At 30.4% G+C, this 23,433-nt stretch overlaps 2 protein-coding genes across 3 annotated transcripts; both read right to left on the reverse strand.

The window, feature by feature from the left end:
• Positions 1-2,086: 2,086 nt before the first annotated feature.
• SAP1 (stress-associated protein 1) lies at positions 2,087-3,669 on the reverse strand. The gene has a single exon (NM_001320150.1). The coding sequence runs from the start codon at positions 3,429-3,431 to the stop codon at positions 2,865-2,867; it is 567 nt and encodes a 188-aa protein (NP_001307079.1). The 5' UTR covers positions 3,432-3,669; the 3' UTR covers positions 2,087-2,864.
• An 11,151-nt stretch (positions 3,670-14,820) lies between these two features.
• On the reverse strand, positions 14,821-18,989 carry LOC101267347 (A20/AN1 zinc finger protein SAP4). 2 transcript variants are annotated; one of them, XM_026032394.2, is made up of 4 exons: positions 18,857-18,989; positions 18,622-18,678; positions 17,871-17,991; positions 14,990-15,810 (listed from the first exon to the last, which is right to left on the reverse strand). In XM_026032394.2, exon 4 carries the CDS (start codon positions 15,797-15,799, stop codon positions 15,296-15,298), a length of 504 nt encoding a protein of 167 aa, XP_025888179.1. In that variant the 5' UTR covers positions 15,800-15,810; positions 17,871-17,991; positions 18,622-18,678; positions 18,857-18,989; the 3' UTR covers positions 14,990-15,295. The 2 variants fall into 2 exon arrangements, with proteins under 2 accessions (NP_001316598.1, XP_025888179.1); NM_001329669.1 differs by lacking the exon at positions 17,871-17,991 and having other exon boundaries at positions 14,821-15,810; positions 18,857-18,903.
• Positions 18,990-23,433: the final 4,444 nt, after the last annotated feature.

Raw genomic sequence — 23,433 nt, forward strand, 5'->3', positions numbered from 1 at the left:
AATGTCATCGTCCGATCCAGTGCAATAATTCTGTTTTGAATTAAGAATATCAAATTGTATTTTTTGATAATAAATTAATTTATGTCAAATAATTGTGAAGTAAAACTGGATCTTTTCAATTGTTGATATTTTAATTACAGAACAAAACTGAAAACTTTTTGAACCGATAATAACATAATTTGACAATTACATGTTCATCGGTTGGTTCGTTACTATTTCAAAATTTTTGGATTTTATATTCTTGGAATTTTTTCTTTTTAAAAAGTAAATTCCAGATATTTTAATTTTTTTTTTTCATTTCAATTTCCTTTATATTTTTTTTCTTTTAGGCCATGTTCCAAAAATTATTGTTGAACTCGAAATTGAAAAAAAATGATAACAAGATATCAAAAAGAAATTGAGGAATATAATCATTCTTGTCTTATTATTTCACACCAAAATATGCTTGAGAATAATGTTTTGATAGAAAGAACTTCCATTCATTTTCTTTTCCTTGATTTACTTTCATTTTATAAAATTGGAATCAAGAATAAAATACAACAATTTAAAATCATGATAATTCAGCGCTATTTGTGAATAATTTGTTAATTTGTTGATATGTTGAATATAGCATGAAGTCAATCAGTCATATATATTTGATATTAACCAGCTGCATGTTACATTTCTAACTAAATATTAGTATTTTTGATTCGTTATTTACAATTTTATATCATAAACATTCAATTTATAATTTTGTGTATAATTCAACTTTATAGCTAAATTGGTATAACTTTAAAGTCATATCGATCTTCCTGATATTTCATGTCACATTACTTTAGAAAAAATAACTTTCTTTATTAAAATCATAAAAATACATATAAATTGTATAATTATTATATTGAATATACTTGTATCCGACATGATGACTTTCATCCGAATGTTTTTGGCTTTTTTATTTCTTTTCTAATTTTGAAATCATGACAGTTCATCATAATAAATTAAAATTAAGTGTAATTAAAATAAAATTAAAAAGACTAAGTAGAGCATGATATCATATTGATTTATCATGATTTTACTTGTCACTATTTTTAAATGTATTTATTTTTGTCTCCTTGAGTGTTTCTAAGAGACAATTAGGTCGACTATTAGCATAATGCTACACTAAATCGATATGTCATGACTTTTTCTTTTTTCTTTTAACATCTCTTCTAGAAGCTTGCCTTTTGCTCTCTTCATATTAAGCAAACTTAAAAAGTTAAAAGTAGAAGATATTCATCTTCCAAACAATTCAATCTTATCATTAATATCATAATATCATATATGCCATGGATTATATGCCCACTAATTCAACATAATAAGCTAAATTGAATAAGTAAAATATATGAAGTCATACTAATATTTTATCTAATTTTAAAAATATTTTTAAACTTCACATAAATTATTATTATATAATCAAATTATTAATAGTTAAAAAATGTTCATCAACTTGACTATGCACCTCTACATGAATGAAATATATCTTTAGATTTTCGCCAAAGTATCGCTATTTTTAATTAAAATTTGAATGATTTTTTGAGAATTTAATACCACTTGTTATGTGCAAATTAGGGTATAGATAAGTTTAATTAATTAGATAAAGCCTTAGATCAAAGTATTAAGAATCAAAAGCAAGGAAAGCAGCATTGATGGAATAGGGATCGCACCTTCAACAAAGAAATAAGGTGACCAAATATAAGTTTTTGGAATTCCAAAAGTAAATTCTATATAAAAAGCCTTTCAATTCGAAAAGACTTGCCAAAAATCGCTGATTGAGTTATTCCAACCAAAATAGGCATGGAACCTTTGGGCATTACTCAAATTGAGCTAAGACTACATAGTAAATTACAAGCATTATCATTGCACGGTGCACACTTTTTATATATTCGTTTCCTCCGATAAAAAAATATCTATGTTATAAAAACGAGATTAATATTTTTAAGCCTGTCAATAATTTAATAACAAAACTACTAGATGTGCCAAAGTTCATAAAATATTTTCAGTAGTACACTTTCGAATTTTTGCTTGGTGATATTTTCTTTTGTTGACCACTTCTATTGCTAACGTAAGGTTGGGTATATCGATTCAAATTTATTTGCAAATCCCCAAAATACTATGCAACAAATTTTAAAGATAGATTGAACTTTCAACATCTCAACAAAATACAGCGACTACTCGAAAACTAAAATCAACCAGTTCTTCTGTTACCTCATTTTCACGTCTCCTCGATTCATTCCCAATTTATCACGATACCAACAACCACTTGACCACCTGGTGGGCCCAACCTTTTCTATATCTTATCTTTTACTTTAAGAAATTCAAATAACATAGCACCCCCACACTTCCCATCAATTTACGACCATATGCCACTCATGGAAATTATGTAAAACCGCGTTTGCTTTTACAGAGAAAAATGATAATTGGATGCTCTCTTTGAAGGTGTGATCAAATGGTTCCATTTTGCTCAATAACCAAACAAGGACTAAACGAAGATAAAAGAAACTGTAAAGCCACAATCTTTCTGTAGAACACTGGAAAAAAAAAAATTAAAAAGGATTTAATTCTTCAAAATAACAATTCAGAGAAGGGGATGAATTTTTCACACAACAAATTCATGACTTCGAATTATATAAATATATGATAAAAATATATTTTTTTTCGAATTACTCTTCTAGTTTTGATATTATTTTGTTTTTTGCGTTCGTTGTGCGTCTCTCCCCCTCTGAGACGACGAAAAGCATAATAACAGCAGCAGCAGTTATGGAGATCGGAATTCGATCTCTCTCTATTTTTTTTCATCATGAAATTTGATTATAAAGGTAAAAAGGACGTGGTTTCGTGTTATCCTTTCAAACTTTAATGATTTTTGCTGCTTTCACGACTGGATTCTCCCTCGCGATCGCTTCTCGGCCGGCGGTTTTGTAGTCGTAGCTACAATCATGACGATCGGAGTATCGATGTTCACCGCAAAACAACTCGCCGCACCGGCATCGGAATCCGGTCAATCCTACCTTCCTTCGACAACCGGAGCAACGATTCACCTCTCTCTTAGCCGGCGGTAAGCTTGCCTTCAGTTGATCCTCCTCCTTTACCATCATCGTATCTCCAACTTTCTTCAGATCTTGACTCATCCTGTCCAGATCAGACTTCCTGTCCGGCGACGACCTCAACGAGCTGAATCTCGCCGATTTTTCAGATCTGACCAATTTTTCAGCGAAATTGTGAGGAATCGTCACCGACGTCCCCGTCGGCGAGCTGGATGAAGTTGAGGTAGCCGCGGTGGTGGCGTTGAAGCACTTTTGACACATATTGTTTGTGGCTGGATTTCCTGTAACTCCACAATTGTTGATGCAAAGCGTTATCGTTTCAGGTACGGCCTTGAACTCCGTCTCTTCTTTCTCCGTTCTCTGAGCCATTTTTCTTTTTGTGTGTGTAAAATTTTAAAATTATGACAAAATTCGGTTGCCTGCTTCAATCTAGAAAGAGAAAATACGAAATTTGTAGAGGGGATGGGGAGAGTAGTTTGTGGTTTGGTTTGGATGAAGAAATGGGAAAGAGGGGAAGGGGAAATGGAGGTTTTAAGGAGGAGAGAGGTCGGTAATGGCGATGGAATAATGGCCTCATTGGATACGCGTATCAGGCAAATTGTGGGGTGAGGGTGATGTATTGACGATAATACCCCTATAAATTTTGGGGTAATTATGGAACAATTTAATGGGTGAGGGGGTGTGCTTCTTTCTAGATTAGGTCTGACGTGTTATTTACTTAATCGTCACTTTTGAGGATATCTTTTTTAAAAAAATAAAAAAAAAGAGCTACAGTATTTCATTTGTGTTTCGGTGACCTCTTTTTTAAAAAATAGGGGATATATGTTATACAGGCTGGATAAGGTATGGAAAATGGCTCTTTTTATTAAGAGGACAGCTTATAGATGTTCATGTTTTTACGATTTCCATGCTTGAACTCCTTGCTGCCCATCCCTTCCAACTCTCACAAATTAAATACGTCCAAATATGTAACGTGTTAAATGGCATAAATGTTATATAAAGTTGAATAATAGATATATTGTTATGAATTTTTTTTTTGAAATCAAACTATAAGAACTTTGATCAATATTTTACAATATTTTTTCATCATATTGATGTGTAAAAAAGTTACTATTTATAGTACTTTTTATACAGTTTTTGAATATCTAAATTTTTTGAAAAAAAATATCAAATTAATATAATTTAATTTAACTTTAAAAATTAATTAAATTAACTTTTGAAAAGCGTAATATAACAAATAAAAATGACCGGAGTAGAACGTTATATAGAGGGTATGTGCCTATTTGCATACCCTAATATTGGAGGACATCTTATGCCATTAAAAGTTTCTTTTTATACTTGTCTCAACTATTGAGACATGACTATTTAACTAGGGCATAAAAAAATTAAAAATAAAATGATCTAAAATAAATTTAAAATAGTTATATGACTACTAATGGTGAATTTATTGTTAGAATCTTTAATTGGTTTTGGTTGAAAAAAAATTAATAGTTGAGTAACGAATAAGTTTAGTAGATCATTTTTTGGAAGACTTTTCTTTATAATTCGCACTTAAAAGAATAATTAGATCCTTATTTCCCAGAAAGAGCATGAGCTAATTGTTAATCATTCATTCTAGATCGTTTTTAGAGTCTTTTAAGAATTACAATAACGGGTTGATTGTATTTATTGCTATATATATTCATTAATATATTTAATATAGTTGGTTTTCATAAACAGATTGGATATAAGAGTTTTTAATACAATTGTATTCATTGGTACAGATTAGTTGTTTCTTTTCTATTTGTTATATGATTAACGGTTAGATATAAAAATCAATCATATCTCTCGTGCCTCTCGTCTCTCACCTTTCCTCTTTCTAGTTCGCCTCTCTCCTCCCTTCTCTCTCTCAAATCTCATCCATCCCTCTAGTAGCTAATTTTTATATTATTCAATTGTACTTGTGATACAATTATCAATCAAATATAAAAATCAATTGTATCTCTCTCATTTGTATCCTTCTCCAAGTATGTAGTTACGAATGGTAATAAATAAAATATTAACTAAAGAGCCTGATTATATCTCTAATGTTAGCTGTTTTTGAATTTTCTCTTAATTATAAGATGTTATTTGACTAAATTATCGTCTTTAAAGGGGTTATTTCTTTTAACATGTGTCACGACCCAAATTCGAGCCGCGACTGGCACCCACACTTACCCTCCTATGTGAGCGAACCAACCAATCTAACCTTAACATTTCAATATAATATCAACAGAAAGTAATGCGGAAGACTTAAACTCATTAAATAAAGACCAATTCATTAACTTCTAAAATTCAACATCTATTATTCCCCAAAATCTGAAAGTCATCATCACAAGATCATCTATGATCGAATTACTAAACTAAGAGTATTCTAAAAGCTAAAACAAATAAAAGCTAGTCCATGTCGGGACTTCAAGGCATCAAGACATGAGGAAGAAGATCCAGTCCAAGCTAGAAGCATTAGCTCACCCTGAAGATCCGGTGTGACGAAGACTAGCTAGAATTACTGTTGAGTTGAAGACGATGGCACGTTTGCTGCACTCCACAAATAACAAAGAAGAAAACAATAAAAGTAGGGGTCAATACAAAACACGGGTACTGAGTAGATATCATCGGCCAACTCAAAATAGAAAACAATATATATACGAAGTAATATCATAAAATCAACTATGATACTCAACATGTAGCAACAGCAAGTACTATATCATTAGCAATTACCATCAAGTTCACACATGAGGACTCAAGCCTCAATACCATACTCGTTTGGGAATTATGTTCTTTAGATTGAGTATATTAACATCTTTCAAGATTCATTATCTTTATTTCTCTTGTGTCGGTACGTGACACTCCGCTCTCTCATATTCATTAATCCTCTTGTGTCGGTACGTGACACTCCCATCCCCTAAATCTACGTGTCGGTTCGTGACACCCGATCCCCTAATTCTACGTGTCGGTTCGTGACACCCGATCCCCTAAATCTACGTGTCAGTTCGTGACACCCGATCTCCTAAGTCTACGTGTCGATTCGTGACACCCGATCCCCTAAATCTACGTATCGGTTCGTGACACCCGATCCCCTAAATCTACGTGTCGGTTCGTGACACCCGATCCCCTAAATCTACGTGTCGGTTCGTGACACCCAATCCCCTAATCTCATTCTATCAACTCATCAAGCCTTCTCCCTTACCAAGGCATCATCAATCTCATTACTTTAGTTCATCAAGCTTTCTCCCTTACCAAGGCATCATCATTAAAAAGAGATTAGGTTTTTATCAAGATTCGGGATTCAATAATCTCATCATGCTTAATATAATCACAATTATATAATCACGTTCATGCATGCATATAATTAAGCATATAGAAGGGTTTACAACACTACCCAATACATATCATTCGCTATTAAGAGTTTACTACGAATAGCATAAAAAACCATAACCTACCTCCACCGAAGATTCGTGATCAAGCAAGCAAATTTTCCCAAAGCTTTGTGTTTTTCCCCTTCTCGATCGTCTCTCTCTCTATCGATTCCCTTCTCTCTCTTTCTGTTCTTTTCTTTTTCTTATTCCAACCCTCTTTCTTTTACCCTAATTAGTATCTAATTAAGAATAAAAGGTGGCAATAATGACCCACTAATTAACTTAAGGTTACCTCTTTTAACCCCCAAGTAATTAGACTTATTAACATTAACTCTCTAACTTTATAATTAAAGTAGGAATAGTCCAAAACGTCCCTTAAAACGTGTCCATGACGATCCGTCGTGGGTTCCGTCGTCTCAGCCTGTTTTTCCAGAAATAAAATCTGCTGCTCAAAACGACTAAACAGGTCGTTACAACATGTCATATGGCCGTGCTAAATAATTCAGCACGCATGAACACTTAAAGAATGTATTAAAAGAATTTGATCTATACACAACGTTTTACAATACTATATCCAAGTTCTCGTGTGAGAATGTCTTTTTTTAAGGGCGAGTTGCTAAATAATATTTATTTAGATGTATAAAATAAATCCAATAATACATAGAAAAGGTTGAGTAATTCTTTCGTCACATGAATAGTGTAGTGTGATTTTGTGATACATAAGCAATGTTGAGCGACTGTTTTATTATAATTTTTTTTTTTAAAAAAAAAGTAGGTTAATCATTTCTTTAGTAATTAAGTATACTGTAAAATATAAGGAATCACCTCTAAAACTAATTTTATATTTTTAGGTTAATCATTTCTTTAGTAATTAAGTATACTGTAAAATACAAGGAATCACCTCTAAAACTAATTTTATATTTTCACAAACATTTTTTAAGCAATCCCTCTTGTGTCTTTCTTTATTCCCTTAGTGATCTAGTATTAAAAGGCTTATCCAAACTTGCAAGATAAGTAAAAAATTTATAAGCAAATTATCAAATGATGAAACTTAAGTAAATATCTATGTGATACTATAAATCATATACAGACAAGTAATGAAGATTAGGTCAAAGAATCAACCTCTAAGCAAATATCAAAACACAAATTAAAAAATAGTAACGTTAAAGGGCCAAGTTGATTGAGTGGCCAATTTTTCTAATAAAAATTTAAACGTTTTACTTTTATTTCTTACATTGCAAATGGCTGTCTCTCTAGACTTACCAATGAGATTAATTTGTTCACTTTGGGCACGTGAAATGGTAACTTACTAAATAAAAAAAGGTCCAATTTCCACAGGAAATTGCAATACAACTTGGTTTCCTCCTTGTTTCCCCACCACTTGACTTTGATTTGCCTAAAGACGGCAAATTTATTTATTGAAAAGAAAAAATTAGTATTATCTTTTGGGCCTAGTGGTCATACATGCAAGTAGAGGTATATTTGTAATTTCCACACACCTTGTACCCCACAAGTTGAGCGGCTTTGAGTTGATAAAGGAGAAAGGAAAGCAGAAAAGGCAAAATGTCTCAGCTCCAGCTTTACAGCCGCCCACTCTGACCATCTTCCTTTTTTTTTTCCCCTTGGGTTGTCCTTCTTGTGAGAAGAGAAAAAAATATTCTGATATTTGTACTATTAAAAAATGTGTTAATTTACAACTAATTAAAAATTATTGAAGTACAAAGTTGAGGTTATCTTGCGTTTTGTATGATAAAAAAATTACTAATTGCCTTTATATGTAACTTTATGAGTGACAAATAGATTCATGAATTTTGTGTATTAAGAAATTGTAGGGGAATAGATTTTAATCAAAAGATGTTTTACGCCTTGGTGCTATTTTTCTTAATTTAATAGTGAGATAGGATACAATAGATTCTTAATACTTTTTATGATTTGAATTAGTTTTTTATTACGAGGGTGCTAGATAGCGTAAATGATCATTAAATAATATTTTGAATATTTGTTGGGATAGTGGTTTGAAATTAATATGTGGAAAAGTGAGTGAAGTCGCTTGTTTCATTTGTGAAGGCAATTTCCCTGAGAAAGACAATAAAAGTACCAAATCATATAAATATATTCTTTACGATAAGGAAACTTACTATTGCTATCTTTTCGAGTGTGCATAAGATAAAATCTCATTTCTATGCAATAGCTCGTAAATTACATAGGAGAGGTAACTCACATTAGGCAAGTCTGATGCGACAAGCTCAATCTAGAAGGCAAAAACCCCTTGCTTTCGCTGGCAAAGGATTTCGAACTTGAGACCTCCAACGTGGAAGTTTCAAGCTCAAACTACTGGACCACCCCGAAGGGTTACCTAATCATATAAATATTTCTACAATTTTTTTAATTTTTCATAATTTGAAATAATTACGTATATTAATTAATAAATTTATATGTAATTAACGCAATATACGCTATAAATATACTCAAAATTGTTAATACATTTGAAAGAAGACAAGCGACATGAAGAAAAGCAAGTGAAAACTCAAATGCATATAAAAACACATTAGAGATACATTCTACATACACATAAAAGGAGAAATTTAAATAAATATATTAATATTTTATATTTAAAATAAGTTATACTTAATTTTTGTCCTTAAGTCAAAAATAATCTATCTAGATGTACTAAACTTATGTATGTGGTGATCCAAACTGGCATGATAAGTAATTTTAGAAACTCAGGAAAAGTCACGTAATTAAACTCTAACCTAATGAATTTGTGATGTTTAATATAATTGGACACCTAAAACACCACAAAATGACTTCCTTTTTTTAGTGGAATAATATTATTGAAAAATAAGCAATATGATGTGGATGTAATATTTGATGACATCCACGTGGCACCTTGAAGCAGTGGACGTGTATTCTTTGTATGTAGGCGTAGTCTAATTTTCCTCTTAACCTCCCCGCGTCACGTAATGCGCTTCCTTAAAAGATTCTACGGCCACATTATGGAACCCACCAATCATATAATACCATTTGAAAAGAATTAAGAAAATGTCCTTCTCTTTTGTTTGGTTTATATATAAAAGGGGATGAACAGAAAGAAAATGGCAAAAGGTATACTTAGTTTTGGGATCATAAACAATACAATTAGATAGAAATTAAAGAGACTTCGTTTTTAAAAAAAAAAAATTCTTGATGTCAATTCCTATCCCTCCCAAGCTGCCTAGCAATAGTAAGGCAAGTAGAAAAATTGTGTTACGCACTTTGCTTAGAAATGAGGAGAGAAATGAAGGCAAATCGAAGCATTTTCTACTTTTCTTTTGTAACGAGTGAGAATTATTTTTTAAAATTGACTTTCATTTTTATTTTTATTTGTTATTTATAATATATATAAAAAATATAATTTTTTATTTCATGTTTTAACCTTAAGACTTATTAATATTTCATACTAAACACCGATTAATATAATAATATTTAGAATATTAATCATTATATAAATGTAAAGTAAATAAATAAACATAAACGGAGGTAGTGCTTTTATACATACTGAGCCCACAAAATTGTTCTCCGTTATTTAGTACTCCCCATTTTCTACAATTTCCGTTTCTTCCACTTATTTTCTGACACGAACTTGCTTTCTCATTTATATTTTTTTCTCCTTTTCTTTTTTCCTAATATATCTTCCTAAATTACATTGACATAGGAAAAGGTATAACAGCTCAAATTGCATGTTTAAATGTCTAGGTTTATTTTCACCCTACTTGTCAGCAGAGACTTTTCTGATTTTGTAATGTTTGAATCATTAAAAATGTTCTAAATTTTTTGTCAGCGAAAATAAGAAATTTGATTTTTGAATTGAACTTGTCGCACTAAGTTTATCTAGTGTGAGTTATCTTTTTTATGTGATTTACGAGTTATTGCATAGGAGCAAAATTTTTATCCTATGTATATCCAAAAATAACAATGATAAAATTCTCTTGTCATAAAAAAAAAAATTAATAAAAATCCGTAAAAAGACGTCTGAAGAAAAATATAATGCGACGGTGTGAACGTAGAAGAAATTGTTTTGTTTTAATTCCTTCTAATAAGTTTGAAAATATTTCCTAAAAATACAATTGCTTCACTTTAACTTTTTTATTTTTGAATCCATGACTTTTTTTAAAAAATAATTGCTCAATATATTCTTGAATCCATGACTTTTAAAATTGGGAAAAAGGGTGAATTTTATTGATTGATAATATCATATTGTTAAATTAAAGTTATTTGCTTTCCTGTCATTACTAATTTTACCATCCATTTATATGCTCAATTTGATGAAAATCTAAGTTGACCAAAATTATCGAATTTCACTTAAATTATTGAATTTCATCTTTTTGATCCGAATTTAAATTTAACCAGCTAAACAAAACTCAAGGAAATCAAATCCCAAAATCAATTTCTTCTCTCATCTTCTTACTCCCTGAATTAGAAAAATATTTTCATCTCTTAACTCTATACAAACTTCATACATTTGCAACAACATATAATTTCATTAGCTTGCCAATTCAACTTTTTTTTACTTTAAAGAGATTTTCATTAGAATCTGCCCTCCCAAAATAACAAAGCAAATTCACAAGATCAAAATTGTATCAATCTGTTTTTTCAAGCTTAGTCGTCTCTTTGAAAAACTTTTTTATGCAAAAAGAGCAATCAATATTCATAAATACAAAAATCAAATCCATTAACTAATATCTTTTATCAAGCATCCAGAACGATAGCCACAAAAACGCCAAGCAGCCAACAAAAGCATAGACCCAATGCTGAATTGATCCCAAAACTAATCGCTGTTGCAAATCTCGCTTACCACCGACAATCGAAAAGTGTAAAAAAGAGGAGTATGCGACAGCAGAGTTCAGTTTTTTACCTCAATAAAAGATCATGTGCATCACTTTTGCTTGCCAATATGAGTTCTTGCCCTTTGGGTTCTTAAAGGAGATGAATTTTGGGAGAAGATGATGGGTGTTTTGTTGATTTGTTGGGCAAGTTTTTGAGTTTTTGGTTCAGAAACAGGAGTTGAAGAAGGTTCGGGTTAAGTTAGTTGGATCGATTTGGGTCAAAATAGATAATTAGATAACTTTATTAAAATTGAATAAATTTTGGCGAATTTGGGGCTTTTCGTCCATAAAGGATATAAATAGTGAAATTAAAAACAACAGGTTAAAAATAATTATTTAATGATAAGAGATGATTAACTAAGATTCACTTCTCTTTAAAATAAATAAATTAAGTGGAATAATAGAAATCTTGTAACTCGGTATAAGATCGAGAATTGATTGATACTCAAAGTAAAAACTAACATCAAAGTAAAAACTGATGTTTAATGTTGTGATTATAGTACTAAAATTCTAGACGGGATATGTAATCTCAAATCCTCATATATACCTTTGTTCAATGTAGAGTCATAATTTATCGTGTATTGATATATCGTAATTTACTCAAAAAGATTTTTTAATTATAAAATTATGAAGATCGAACATTAAGAGAGAGCATCAAATAAAATTATATTTTATATCAATAAATTCATGGCATTCATGTTAAGTTATCAAACGAATCATGTTAAGAAAGTCAAAATTTCTACATGTGCATTAGCCAACAGGATAATGAAAAACTCAAGTTTGCATGAATCGCATAAACCATCAAAGTCTTATGAGCGAGGATTTTATTTTTACTTTTAACTTTTATTTTTGTGTATTTATATCATCATAAAATAGTTGGCTGAATCTCATTTGATTTATTTCATTTTTTCTTGATCTATAAGCCTTTTAAAAACAATAAAAATATCTAAAAAGTAATTAAAATTATGGACGATTATAGATGAATAATGTGTTCAAACTCTTATGTTTTCTTTTTAATACCACAAAAATTAACTCAGCCGTATTAATTTTAAATAGAACCAAGATAATATTACGTACTTTGAAAAAATTAAAATTGAAAAATTAGATTTTAATTTTTAATTATATAAAATAAAATAACTAAAAATTAGATATGATATAAATTTTACAAACCTACCATCGAAAGTATCGTTATACCCATAATAACTATAGTAAACGAACAAGTTCATGAAAGAATGTGTTTTTCCCTTGGCTATTAGTTTGTTACGTGGCAAGTTGTGAACTAGGATGTATAGTATGTCTTTTTGCTAGTTCACATGTGATTATTTCTCAAAGTGGTCCCTTACTGCAACTATTTTGTGGGACCAGCCAAGGTATTGGCCCCACATTTTCTTTTATAAATTTTGCCTAGAAGACTGGGTCCCACTTTAGTCTTTATGTTCCTTTTTTTTTTTCTACTTTTTGGAAATACTATTCAAATTGAGGCATAAAAAAAGTTCTAGAAATAACGCAATCATTTGATACTTGAATTTTTTTTTATCCAATAGACATAAAGTGCTTCAAGAATGCATTTATTCCAAATAAGATACATAATAAATTAAATAATGCATATTCCTCCTGCACAAATTCACCTTCTTTTTTTTAATTAAAATTTTTATCTGTTGAATAGGTTATAGTAAAATTTTGAGATTCTTATTGTCGTTTTGATAAAATTAGCTTTTGAGATGTCTAATGCTTTATTGGTGTTAATGTTGAATTACATAGTAGTTCACTAATAATAAAGAAATAATATAAGCGCAATTACTTTTGCAATGCTTGATTAGCCTTTATCATTGCTAATACCCACATAAATTATATGTAAAGATATACGTATTATTTAGACATGATAAAATAAAAATGTGTATATTAGCGAATATATGAAACATAAGTATAATGTTTATTCACTCACTTTTATAGCTCTCGGTCCCTTTTTTTGTCAAAATTAACACCTATTATTATTATTATTCATAAAAGCAAAGAGTGAAGATCCAATTGGCAAATAATAATCGTCATCAAACCAAGTTCCCCTGTTCCTTACATACCCCCATAAGGCATATACAGTTTAGTTTACATGTTGTTCATGTGAAAATTATGATGTAAGCATTGTTTATACAGGGAATAATAATAAAAATATATTATTATAGTATGACATAATATAATACATGAATTGTTATATAATACTAGCAGTAGTATATATCCTTTACAGTCTTTTTTTTTGCTAATATGTAACAATATATTCAGAATCTCACAAAGTGGATTCTGAATATGCATTGATATATATATATATATATACACACACGTGTTCTAGTTAAGCGAGAATCATTATAATAAGTGAATATTAATTATGTTAGAGATTATATATCCCAGTAACCCGTTGAACCAATTATCATATACTCGTATATAGTGAATGTAGAAAATTAAATAGATGCACGAATTGTGTCTCATATACAAAAACTAAGATACATTTCTAATAATATTTAATTATAATAAATTTACATGATTTGATGAATATGTACACGAATTTTTTTTTTGTTTTAAATACGTAAGTAAATGTATTTATATATAATCTAAACAAATATTATATGAGAGGGAGAGAGGATAGGTGAGTGTGGAGTGGTGAAGATGGCAATGGGCTGGCTATGCAAGATGAAAATGAGGTACATTGTAAAATGGATGAGATAAACTCACGAAATTCATTTTCCCTACTTTAACTATATAAAAAAATTATTATCTTTAACGAACTCTTTTTTCAGAAAGACTATTGATCAATCGAACAAAAAAAAATTAAAGAACGTGCACACCCTAAATTCGAGGAGTTTTCCGGCACCTAAGAGAACAAGAAGCCACAAATCAAGGAGAAGGCTGAGAGGAGCAAACACAATTGTTGTGAAACAGCTGGCTGACCAGCATTTGGGGCTGTTGTAATCATTTACATCATTTTCACAGAAAGACCCAAATCCTTCAAAGAGTGAAATATTTTAGCATGCTTCATGTTCATCTTTAAGAATGAGACATAAATCCAATCCTTCATTTTTATATCAAAAGGACTTCACAAATTTATGTACCTTCTGTAATAAAAACACTAAAATTGAGATAAATGGTAAAAAGTGGTGCTAGAGTAACAAGAATAGCCATAGATTGCATTAACTCAAGTGCAATGCAAATTATGGAAAAGATAGGTGCATTTGCGTTGGCATGTGCAGATTTCACATGCAATACCACGAGAGACTTCATACTACTGTCTTGACTGTAGCCAACCTCATGATATGTTTAGCAATCAAAAACACATCAAAGGAGAAGACAAAGGGGAACATGTAATCAGTGTCTCCTCGACACTGTCAAAACATGTGAACGATAACAGGTAACCGCCTTGTATGTATATATTCAGCAAGAATTTAATTTCTATAAACCATCAGCTCGGCTAAAAGAAAACTATATAAACCATCAGCTTGCCTCGCCTAAAAGAAAACTATATGTATACGGAACTCCATAATAAGTGGAATCAATTGCCTGAAAAAAATGCAGGTTACTCACAACAACAAATTAATACGTAGCTTAAAAGCTCTTTCACACTAATAAAATACGAGATAGCGCGCACACACACTCGCAAAATAAACAAGCTCAACTGAAAGGGGGTTGAAGAAAAGGATTTGATAGTAGGAAACACTGCTTTTATACTAGAGAACACCAACTTTTATGTTTACTAAAATTGGAATTACTACATCAAAAGATAAACCAAAAGAATGTCCATCACAAGCACAAAACAAGCACTAAAGATGGAAACCACAACATTTCTTACTTGATACCAACATTACGACCCCTCAAGTTGTAAAGATGCCTTATGATTCTCTCTCTCGACCCCCTCGAGATCCTAGGCACCAAACAGTAGAAGTCACCAGATGGGTATGGAAGACGTCTTCAATAATACTGCAGCTCATAAACTCAGGATGTTCCTTCATATTTTGTCAAGCTTTTCAGCCTTAACAACTGGGTTGGCTTTCGCAATAGCATCTTGACCAGCCTTGCGATAATCATATGGACACTCATGTTTGTCTGAGTAGCGATGAGCTGAGCAGAAAAGATTCCCACATCGGCAGTTGAAGCCGGTCAAACCAACTCGTCTCCTACAGGTGCTGCACCTGTTTGGCCCCTCCTTAGCCTTCTCAACTTGTTCACTCTCTACTGGTACCGCGACTTGTGTGGGTATAACCAGGGACTCTGCAGGACCTTCCTGCACGGTGACAGCAACATCAACAGCTTTCACACTAGCATTTGAACTTCCATTTACAAAGCTTTCAATAGATGAAGCAGCAAAGTTTGCTTGTTCTTGCTTGAATATCATATCCTTGTAGCACTTTGAGCACATGTTCATTGTTGCTGCAGTACCAAAAAACCCACAATTGTTAACACAAAGGACAGGAGCTTGAGGAGCTTGGCAGCCTGTATCATTTTGTTCCATATTGAATTTTCCTGCAACAAAAGGACGACGTTCATATACCACTCTAGCAACAGCCAGATGTGTTGAATTCCAAATCATGTTACCCCATTATTGATCAGTATGTGCTCTTATAGAGAAAAAGCTGACTACATTTAGCCAATATTCATCAAATGGCCATTAGCACATATTGACCGAGCCAGAGGATCAGAATTGCCTAGTATACCATGTTATATTGAAAGAGCAAACTCAATGAAATTGCAACAAATAACTATGGTAATTCATCAGCTGATACACAATTAGACTGCGTTCACAGAACAACAGTGAGATCACCCAGGTGGAGTCTGCGGAGGGTAGAGTGTATGCAGACCTTCCCCCTACCTAGTAGAGGACTGCATTCACAAAACGTATAAACTAAATCGCTTAAATCAGTTTCTAGCATGGGGGAAAAGGCAAGCTGCAAAAAAACACATTGGGAAAATGGGACTCAAATAAACCAAGGGTAAGTGTGTCATTCCATATGGGTGCATCCTAGTAATTTGAGAAACAGCAAATACCTACCTGCCAGTTAATATCGTAACCAAAATACCTACTAACTTCATTAACCATGGATTGCCGCTGCATTTTGACTACCAGTTGAATCATGCCTTCAAAAACCAACACCAAGAAAAACACAACTATAGCCCCACCTTGTGTTGTGCCACCCCACAAATACAACAATAAAATCACCACTGGCCCACAGTCTAGAAGAGTTTGACATGAATGTACCCATTAAAGCAAATAAGGAAGGAACACAAGCTACGACGGTTGGCATAGGGACACTGTTCCATTCCGTTGAAAGCCTGCAATAGGGACCCTGTCTACCAAGGATAACGCCCATCCTTCCTTGCCACCTCTTCGTTAGTTCCGACATAAAAAATTTACATCGCAGGGCATTTTCAAATTCAGGGTTGGACCACCTTGAAAGAATTCACTACCTTTGGTATAGAATTCTAGTATTCTACCACAACTAAATCTACCTGAACAGAAGACCAACTTTTGGAAGCCACAAGCATAGAACAACAAAGAGGTCCAAGATAAAATCTTCAGACAGGTCAAACAGACAAATGAGCAAGCTTAATACTTGTATGGTCATGTAAAAAATGCATGGTCAGATCACAGAAGGGTGAAGGGAACATTGCAGATTAATAGGAAGCATCAAAAGGAACTTCGGACTGACTAAGTAGAACGATAAAGAAAAATAATGACTGACAGCTGAGGCAGTGTCACCCTGGGAAATGCTGAAATCAGAGAGATGTGTTTAGAAGATGGTGAATTGAAAGCAATCAAACTAAGCTCCGCTACAGAGCAACAACTTACCTCCACATGTTCCTCTAACCTCAGCGACAAATAAGCTTTAGCCAAAAAATAAGATGCAACATATTTCCATTAACAACACCCAAGAAAACAGGGATTCCAAAAGAAGTCAAAAGCAAGACAGAATATATGCATTGCAAGTTTAGTCATCATTTGATGAATGAGGAACAAGTGGGAGTTAGACAACTCAAAGATATGTGATGTGAAAATATGGAGGAACTATATCGGAATGTTATGGAATACGAAGAATATCAAATAAACTAAAAGTCTTAAGTGTAAAAAACTGTAAAACCAACAACGATAGATGGAGGGAATGTTTGGCCCCGGAGACCCATGTAAGAATAGATCTTAAGTTATCCTAATATATGAGGGAACATCAGAAATTATCAGATCCCGCATGCGGTTAGGATAACATGAAAAAATAACCTCCAAAGATGGTTTGATCATCCTATGCAGCCTTCAATATGTACATACTCCAATGCAAAAAAATATGGCTATAGGTCATTGGAGGTGCAAAGAAGGACCACACATACATAAAAACACACAGGAGAATTATCTAAAAAGCCCTACAGTTTCACCGAAAAAGCACAAACTTATACTCTTCTTATTCTGTATAAAATTGATTGATTGTGTTGAGGTAAAGATCAAACTGCGTCTAATTTAGCAAATCTATAATTCTACTTGTAGACAAATCATTTAGTAACCAAAAAAAGTATCTCGCACAGATCAGAATACATACAATAGAACCACTTGTGGATTGAGGCATACTAGACTGACACCATTGCACCAAGTCATTACCCTTGCTCCACAATCTCTCTTGTAAATGGAAAACTTAAATACTATTGAAAGGGCTCTCATCCCTTCAAAAAAATCCATTTGAAAGATTATAAAGCTCAGCCAATAAATTAAATCCAATATACATGCTATGGATTAATAGTCAGTTTTTTTTAAGTTATAAAGCAAGGTATTTCATTCACAAAAGGGCATCAAGAAGATGCATAGTTACAACTTACAATGAAAGAAAAATTGAGAAAACAAACTGAGACAAACAGTTAATCAATCTAAGACAAGGGAACCACTAAACTCCATAAATTATTTGGTGCTAGATATATCAGCCACTCTAAGTATGATTGGCATCTGGTTTTGATAGTCAGTTTTATACAGTCTGTCAATGAATGTCCTTGATAATAGCTATATAAAAAAGAAGAAAAAATACATGCTTTAGTATCATGAATACCAGAGCTAGAGGTCTGATCTTACAAAACCAATTACGCATAGCAAAGGAACACATATGTTTAGCTATTTGGCTGGTTCTGATTGAAGTATAAGTTAAACCTGACCAATATAAACAACCAGGACAAAAAAAGGTGCACCATGAAAAATCAGAAACCAAAAACAACTCAAATCAAAAAAAAAAAAAAACACTCAAAATTAACTACCCACAACCAAAATTCACTTTGAAACAAAATAAAAAGAAATACCAAACTCACCTGTTTGCTGAAGACACAACAAAAATCCGATCTTTATAAAATTTTCACCTCCTATCCCTTCAAAAAAGAACAAACAAACATATTAAATCATACAGAACACTACACCACTTCAAAAAATTCAAAAAAAAAAAACAAACAGATCAAACCCATAAAAACCCCAAAAGGGTTTTCAAATTTTGCATCTTTAAACAAACCCAGCGAGAGAGAAAAAAAAATCGATAGAAAAAAAACTAACCCTAGAAGCGAACAGGAGAAAGTCTAGGAGGAGCCGAAGAAGAAACTGGAGAAAAGAAAAAGTAATTTATTAATGTTATATAGAGAGTATAAAGCAGAATTTGTACTTTGGGAGATTTCTACTAAGTCTCTCTAATAGCCTAATACGTTTCGAATTCTGATTGGATATCGTAAAGATATAGGTAGCTAATAGCCAATAAAAATAGGGAGTAGATGAAAATACGGTGTGGGCGAGTACAGGAGATTGTTGCAGAAAGTTTTACGTGTTCACGCATGTTGGGCTTCGGTTTTGTTTAGTGGACTAATTATTTTTTTTTTAATGATTTGAAAGGAGCTAATCATGTGAAACGTGGCATGTTATGTGCTGTTGATCGGCTTTTAACCGACTAATTGTAGAAATAGGTCGAATCGACCAGAGGATTGATAAGAATGTTATAGTCGAATCGACCTATAATAATTAATATAATTATCGAGAGTTAAATTATCATCATTTTTTAATAAATTAAATTATTTTTTTTAAGAAAATTTAAATAATTTATGTTTAGAAATAATAGTTTAAACTTATGGGTGAATTTTTTTCTTAGATTAATTTCTATGAAATTGAAAGAGCATAACTCTCAAAATATTATGTTAGCAATATTTGTGATTTTACTTTGAAAAAATATATTTAAAAGAAGTTAAATAATGAACATACTATTATATTTAAGATTCATGAATATGCATGATATATTTATTATAAAGACATGAATTTTAAAATATTTTCATATTTAGTGCAAAATTCGTGTCTAACTGCCATTTTTTATTTAAAATGTTTAATCATTCATTGAATTTAAAAAAAAACACTTTTTCGTATATTATCGATGGTGTATTTTTGAGAGAGTATGACGTTGAAAATGATTCCAATAATGACAGTTTTTCGGTGAATTATATAAATTTGACAAATACGTATAATATTTGAGTTTGGAATTTAAAGGATAAAAAATGTTAATAAAAAATTTAAATAGTATATGATATATTTTTTTAACCAAAATGGTAAAATTACTCACGAAGTAGTGATTTGTCCGCCAAAAAAAAAGCAAAATTGTTGCTATAGTAATGATTTGCAAAATTTGATATTTTTTAAAGAAATCGCTGACAGCGATTTTCAAAATAATATTTTTAAAATTTTTTTAATAAATCGCTCTCTTGGCAGCGATTTAGTGTTAATATTTTTTTATTATTTATTTGCTGTTATTTAATAAATCGTTGTCTTAGCAGCGATTTAATGTAATTTTTTATTATTATTTAATTGCTATTTTTTTAAAAAAATTAAATCAAATCGCTGTCTTGAATCAAATTTTTTATTATTATTTTTTAAAATTAAACCGCTTCCAAGAAAGAGATTTTAAATCAAATTTTTTAAAATTAATTTTTTAATAAATCGCTGCAAAGGCAATGATTTTACACTTAATTTTTCTTTTTATTTTTTAAAAAAATTTAAGTATACCGTCGCCAGTGCAGCGATTTATAATTTATTTTTTTTAATTTTAAGTAAATCTCTGACTGACAGCGATTTACCAAATTTTTCCTTTTTTTTCTTCTTTTTTTTAAATCGCTCGAAAAAATTTTAGAATGCAAATGAAACGATGGAGTAATTATTCAATGGCACATCAATCTAGACTATACTTGAAAGACGAAGAGTAATGGTGATATACTATTAAATAATTACTCTATCGTTTTAATTTTTTGAGCGATTTTTTAAAAAATTTGGGTAAATCGTTGTCTGTGTAGCCATTTACTTAAAATTAAAAAAAAATATTATAAATCGATGCATTGGTAGTAATTTACTTTAAAAAAAATTAAAAAAATTAGGTATAAAATCACTGCCTTTGTAGCGATTTATTAAAAATAAAATAAAATAAGCTCAGAAATAACAGAACCTTAGTATAATATAAGTATCTTTAGAATTTTGAATATAAATTAAAGGGATACTCTTGTATTTTATCATTTAAAAATGATGAATACTAAATAAGAAGCAAACACTTATTTTTTAAAGCAAAGAGTTTGAACCTAATTTTTCCCAATTTGATTAAATAAATACGTTTTACTTATTATTTTTGTGTCTCCTTACTGTCATTTTAAAAAAAATTGACCTTTGAATATTGATTAATATATCGTAAAAAAAATTAAAGTTGTTATTTTTTTAAAAAAAAAAATATACATATGATCATTTTTTAATTATTTTTTGTATAATAGAAAAAAACATTAGATATTGGATTTTTAAGAAAACATGACATCAAAGAAAATTGCTGAATAATTTTTAATTTGAAAGTAAATTCTAGGTTCAAAAACTATCATTTTAGCTTATTGGTAACATCTTTTTTCATCAAAAAGTTAATTTCTATTAAAATATATAGCCACTATAATATGATATTGTAACATTTGTAATTCAACAAAAAAAATTATGAGAAAGATTTGGAATAATAAACTAATCAATGAACTACTAACTTTAAGGTTTATAAATATGTATTATATATTTTCAATACAAAAACATGACTTTTAAAATATCTATAAATTTGTTAATTCTATGCGTGATTGTCGTTTCTCAACAACATTTTGTTTGGATTATTGTTTCTCAGTATTTCATGATGTATTGTAATATATTGTACTGTATTATATGGTAGATACAATGTTTGACTAAACTATATTGTTTGTTGTTGTTTAATAATATTTCAGTTGTTTGTCTTGATTGTATCATATTGTATTGTAATTTATAAATTTACTAAAATATCCTTAATTATTCTAAGGTAGGAGGTTTGACTACATTTAAATAATTAAGGTAAAGGGTAAAATAATATTTTGAAATATTATGTAAAGATATAATTGAAAAAATAAATTAAGTAACAAAAAAACATTAAATTTGTTGTTCATAAAATAGGAATTTTCATTGTTACATAACAACGAAACTTAACAATACAGTACAATACATTTTAAGTAGAAATCAAAACAAACATTATAAATATAATAACGATACAATACAATGGATAATGGATAACAATGGATCCAAACATAGTGTAAATGTTCAACACATTATTGAATTTTCTAATAAATTAAACCATTTTCACCAATTAAAATCTCACATCTTGAAGCATATAATGAAGATAATTTTAATAATCATGGTCTTTTTAATGAATTATGTAGGTTTAACATATGCATTAAGCAACCTTTCAATGTTCTTCAACTTAATAAAAAATGTTTCAGAAAAAAGTATGAATATGTATAGTATTTACATCATAAAAGTATATGTTTCAAAATATCGTCACATTTAATGTAAAATTTGTGTATAAATGTCAATAAGTAAAACATGTTCATCGCGTTTGTTGAACACAAAAATATATTATTTTGATCAATTACAAATTAATGCGCCTGAGATACTATAACGAGAATGATTTCCACAATTACAATATTTTAGATGAATTATATAAATTCAATATTATATTTACACCATAAAAAAACGGACTTCAAATATATTCACGTTTAATGCAAATTTCATGTCTAACCATTATTTTCTACTAAACATGTTTAACTCATTCGTTGAATAGAAAAAATACACTTTTTCATCTATTACAATTGCGAGCCTTGAAAGACAATAACGAAAATGATTCCAATCATCACAAGTTTTTGGTGAGTTATATAAATTCAATACTATTCATAAATATATATGATATTATATTCTAAAAACTTTTAACTTTTCTTTTTACGTATAGTACAAATTTTGTGTCTAATTGTTATTATATAAATGCAATACTATCAATGATGTATAATATTTACAACACAAAAACATAAGTAGTGTGAACCTTGCCTACAACTGTAATTTTCAATAATCGTGTTTAATATATTTTTAATTTTTTTTTCACCCATTATAAATCGCATGTCTTAAGGCAATATGATGAAATTAATTTTAATAACCACATCCTTCTTAATAAAGGAAAAATCGTATATGATGACAAATTAATAAATTAAATTAAATGTTATAATTACACTTTAATTTAATGGTGCCATGTAGCAAACTGTTTGCTAGTGATCTCTCTCCCTCTAACTCTCGCTCGCCACTTTCCCTCACTTGCTCGCTCCCTCTCGCTTTTATACAAATACAAATATATAAAATGTGTTAATATTTGTATAAAACGAGAAAAAATTGTATTATATACATATATTTTAGTTTCCTCCTCTCCCTCCCTCTCCCGGATCTCGCTCGCCTCCATCGCTTATACAAACAAAAACGAACCGTATAAATCACATTTTTGTTTGTACAAAACGAGAAAAAATTGTATATACACATGCAAATACATATATCTTCATTATACACTTCTAATTATATAATACAAATATTCTTCTGCCCAATTTTTTTTGTATCTCTATTTCCCGTTTTATACCTACACAAATTATATAATTGATCTGTATACAACTGTTTTCTTTTGTATATGAATAGCGAATTATACATTTAGTTTCTTTGTATATGTATAACGATTTATACAACTATATTTTTTGTATATGCATAGCGAAATATACATAGTTATGCTTACTATATAGTGCAAT

This window comes from Solanum lycopersicum, chromosome 1, assembly GCF_036512215.1.
Source record: "Solanum lycopersicum chromosome 1, SLM_r2.1".
NCBI lineage: Eukaryota > Viridiplantae > Streptophyta > Magnoliopsida > Solanales > Solanaceae > Solanum > Solanum lycopersicum.

Bases quoted from the DNA above. Each gene is read 5' to 3' on its own strand.
- SAP1 (NM_001320150.1), bottom strand. From the start codon at position 3,431: ATGGCTCAGAGAACGGAGAAAGAAGAGACGGAGTTCAAGGCCGTACCT.
- LOC101267347 (NM_001329669.1), bottom strand. From the start codon at position 15,799: ATGGAACAAAATGATACAGGCTGCCAAGCTCCTCAAGCTCCTGTCCTT.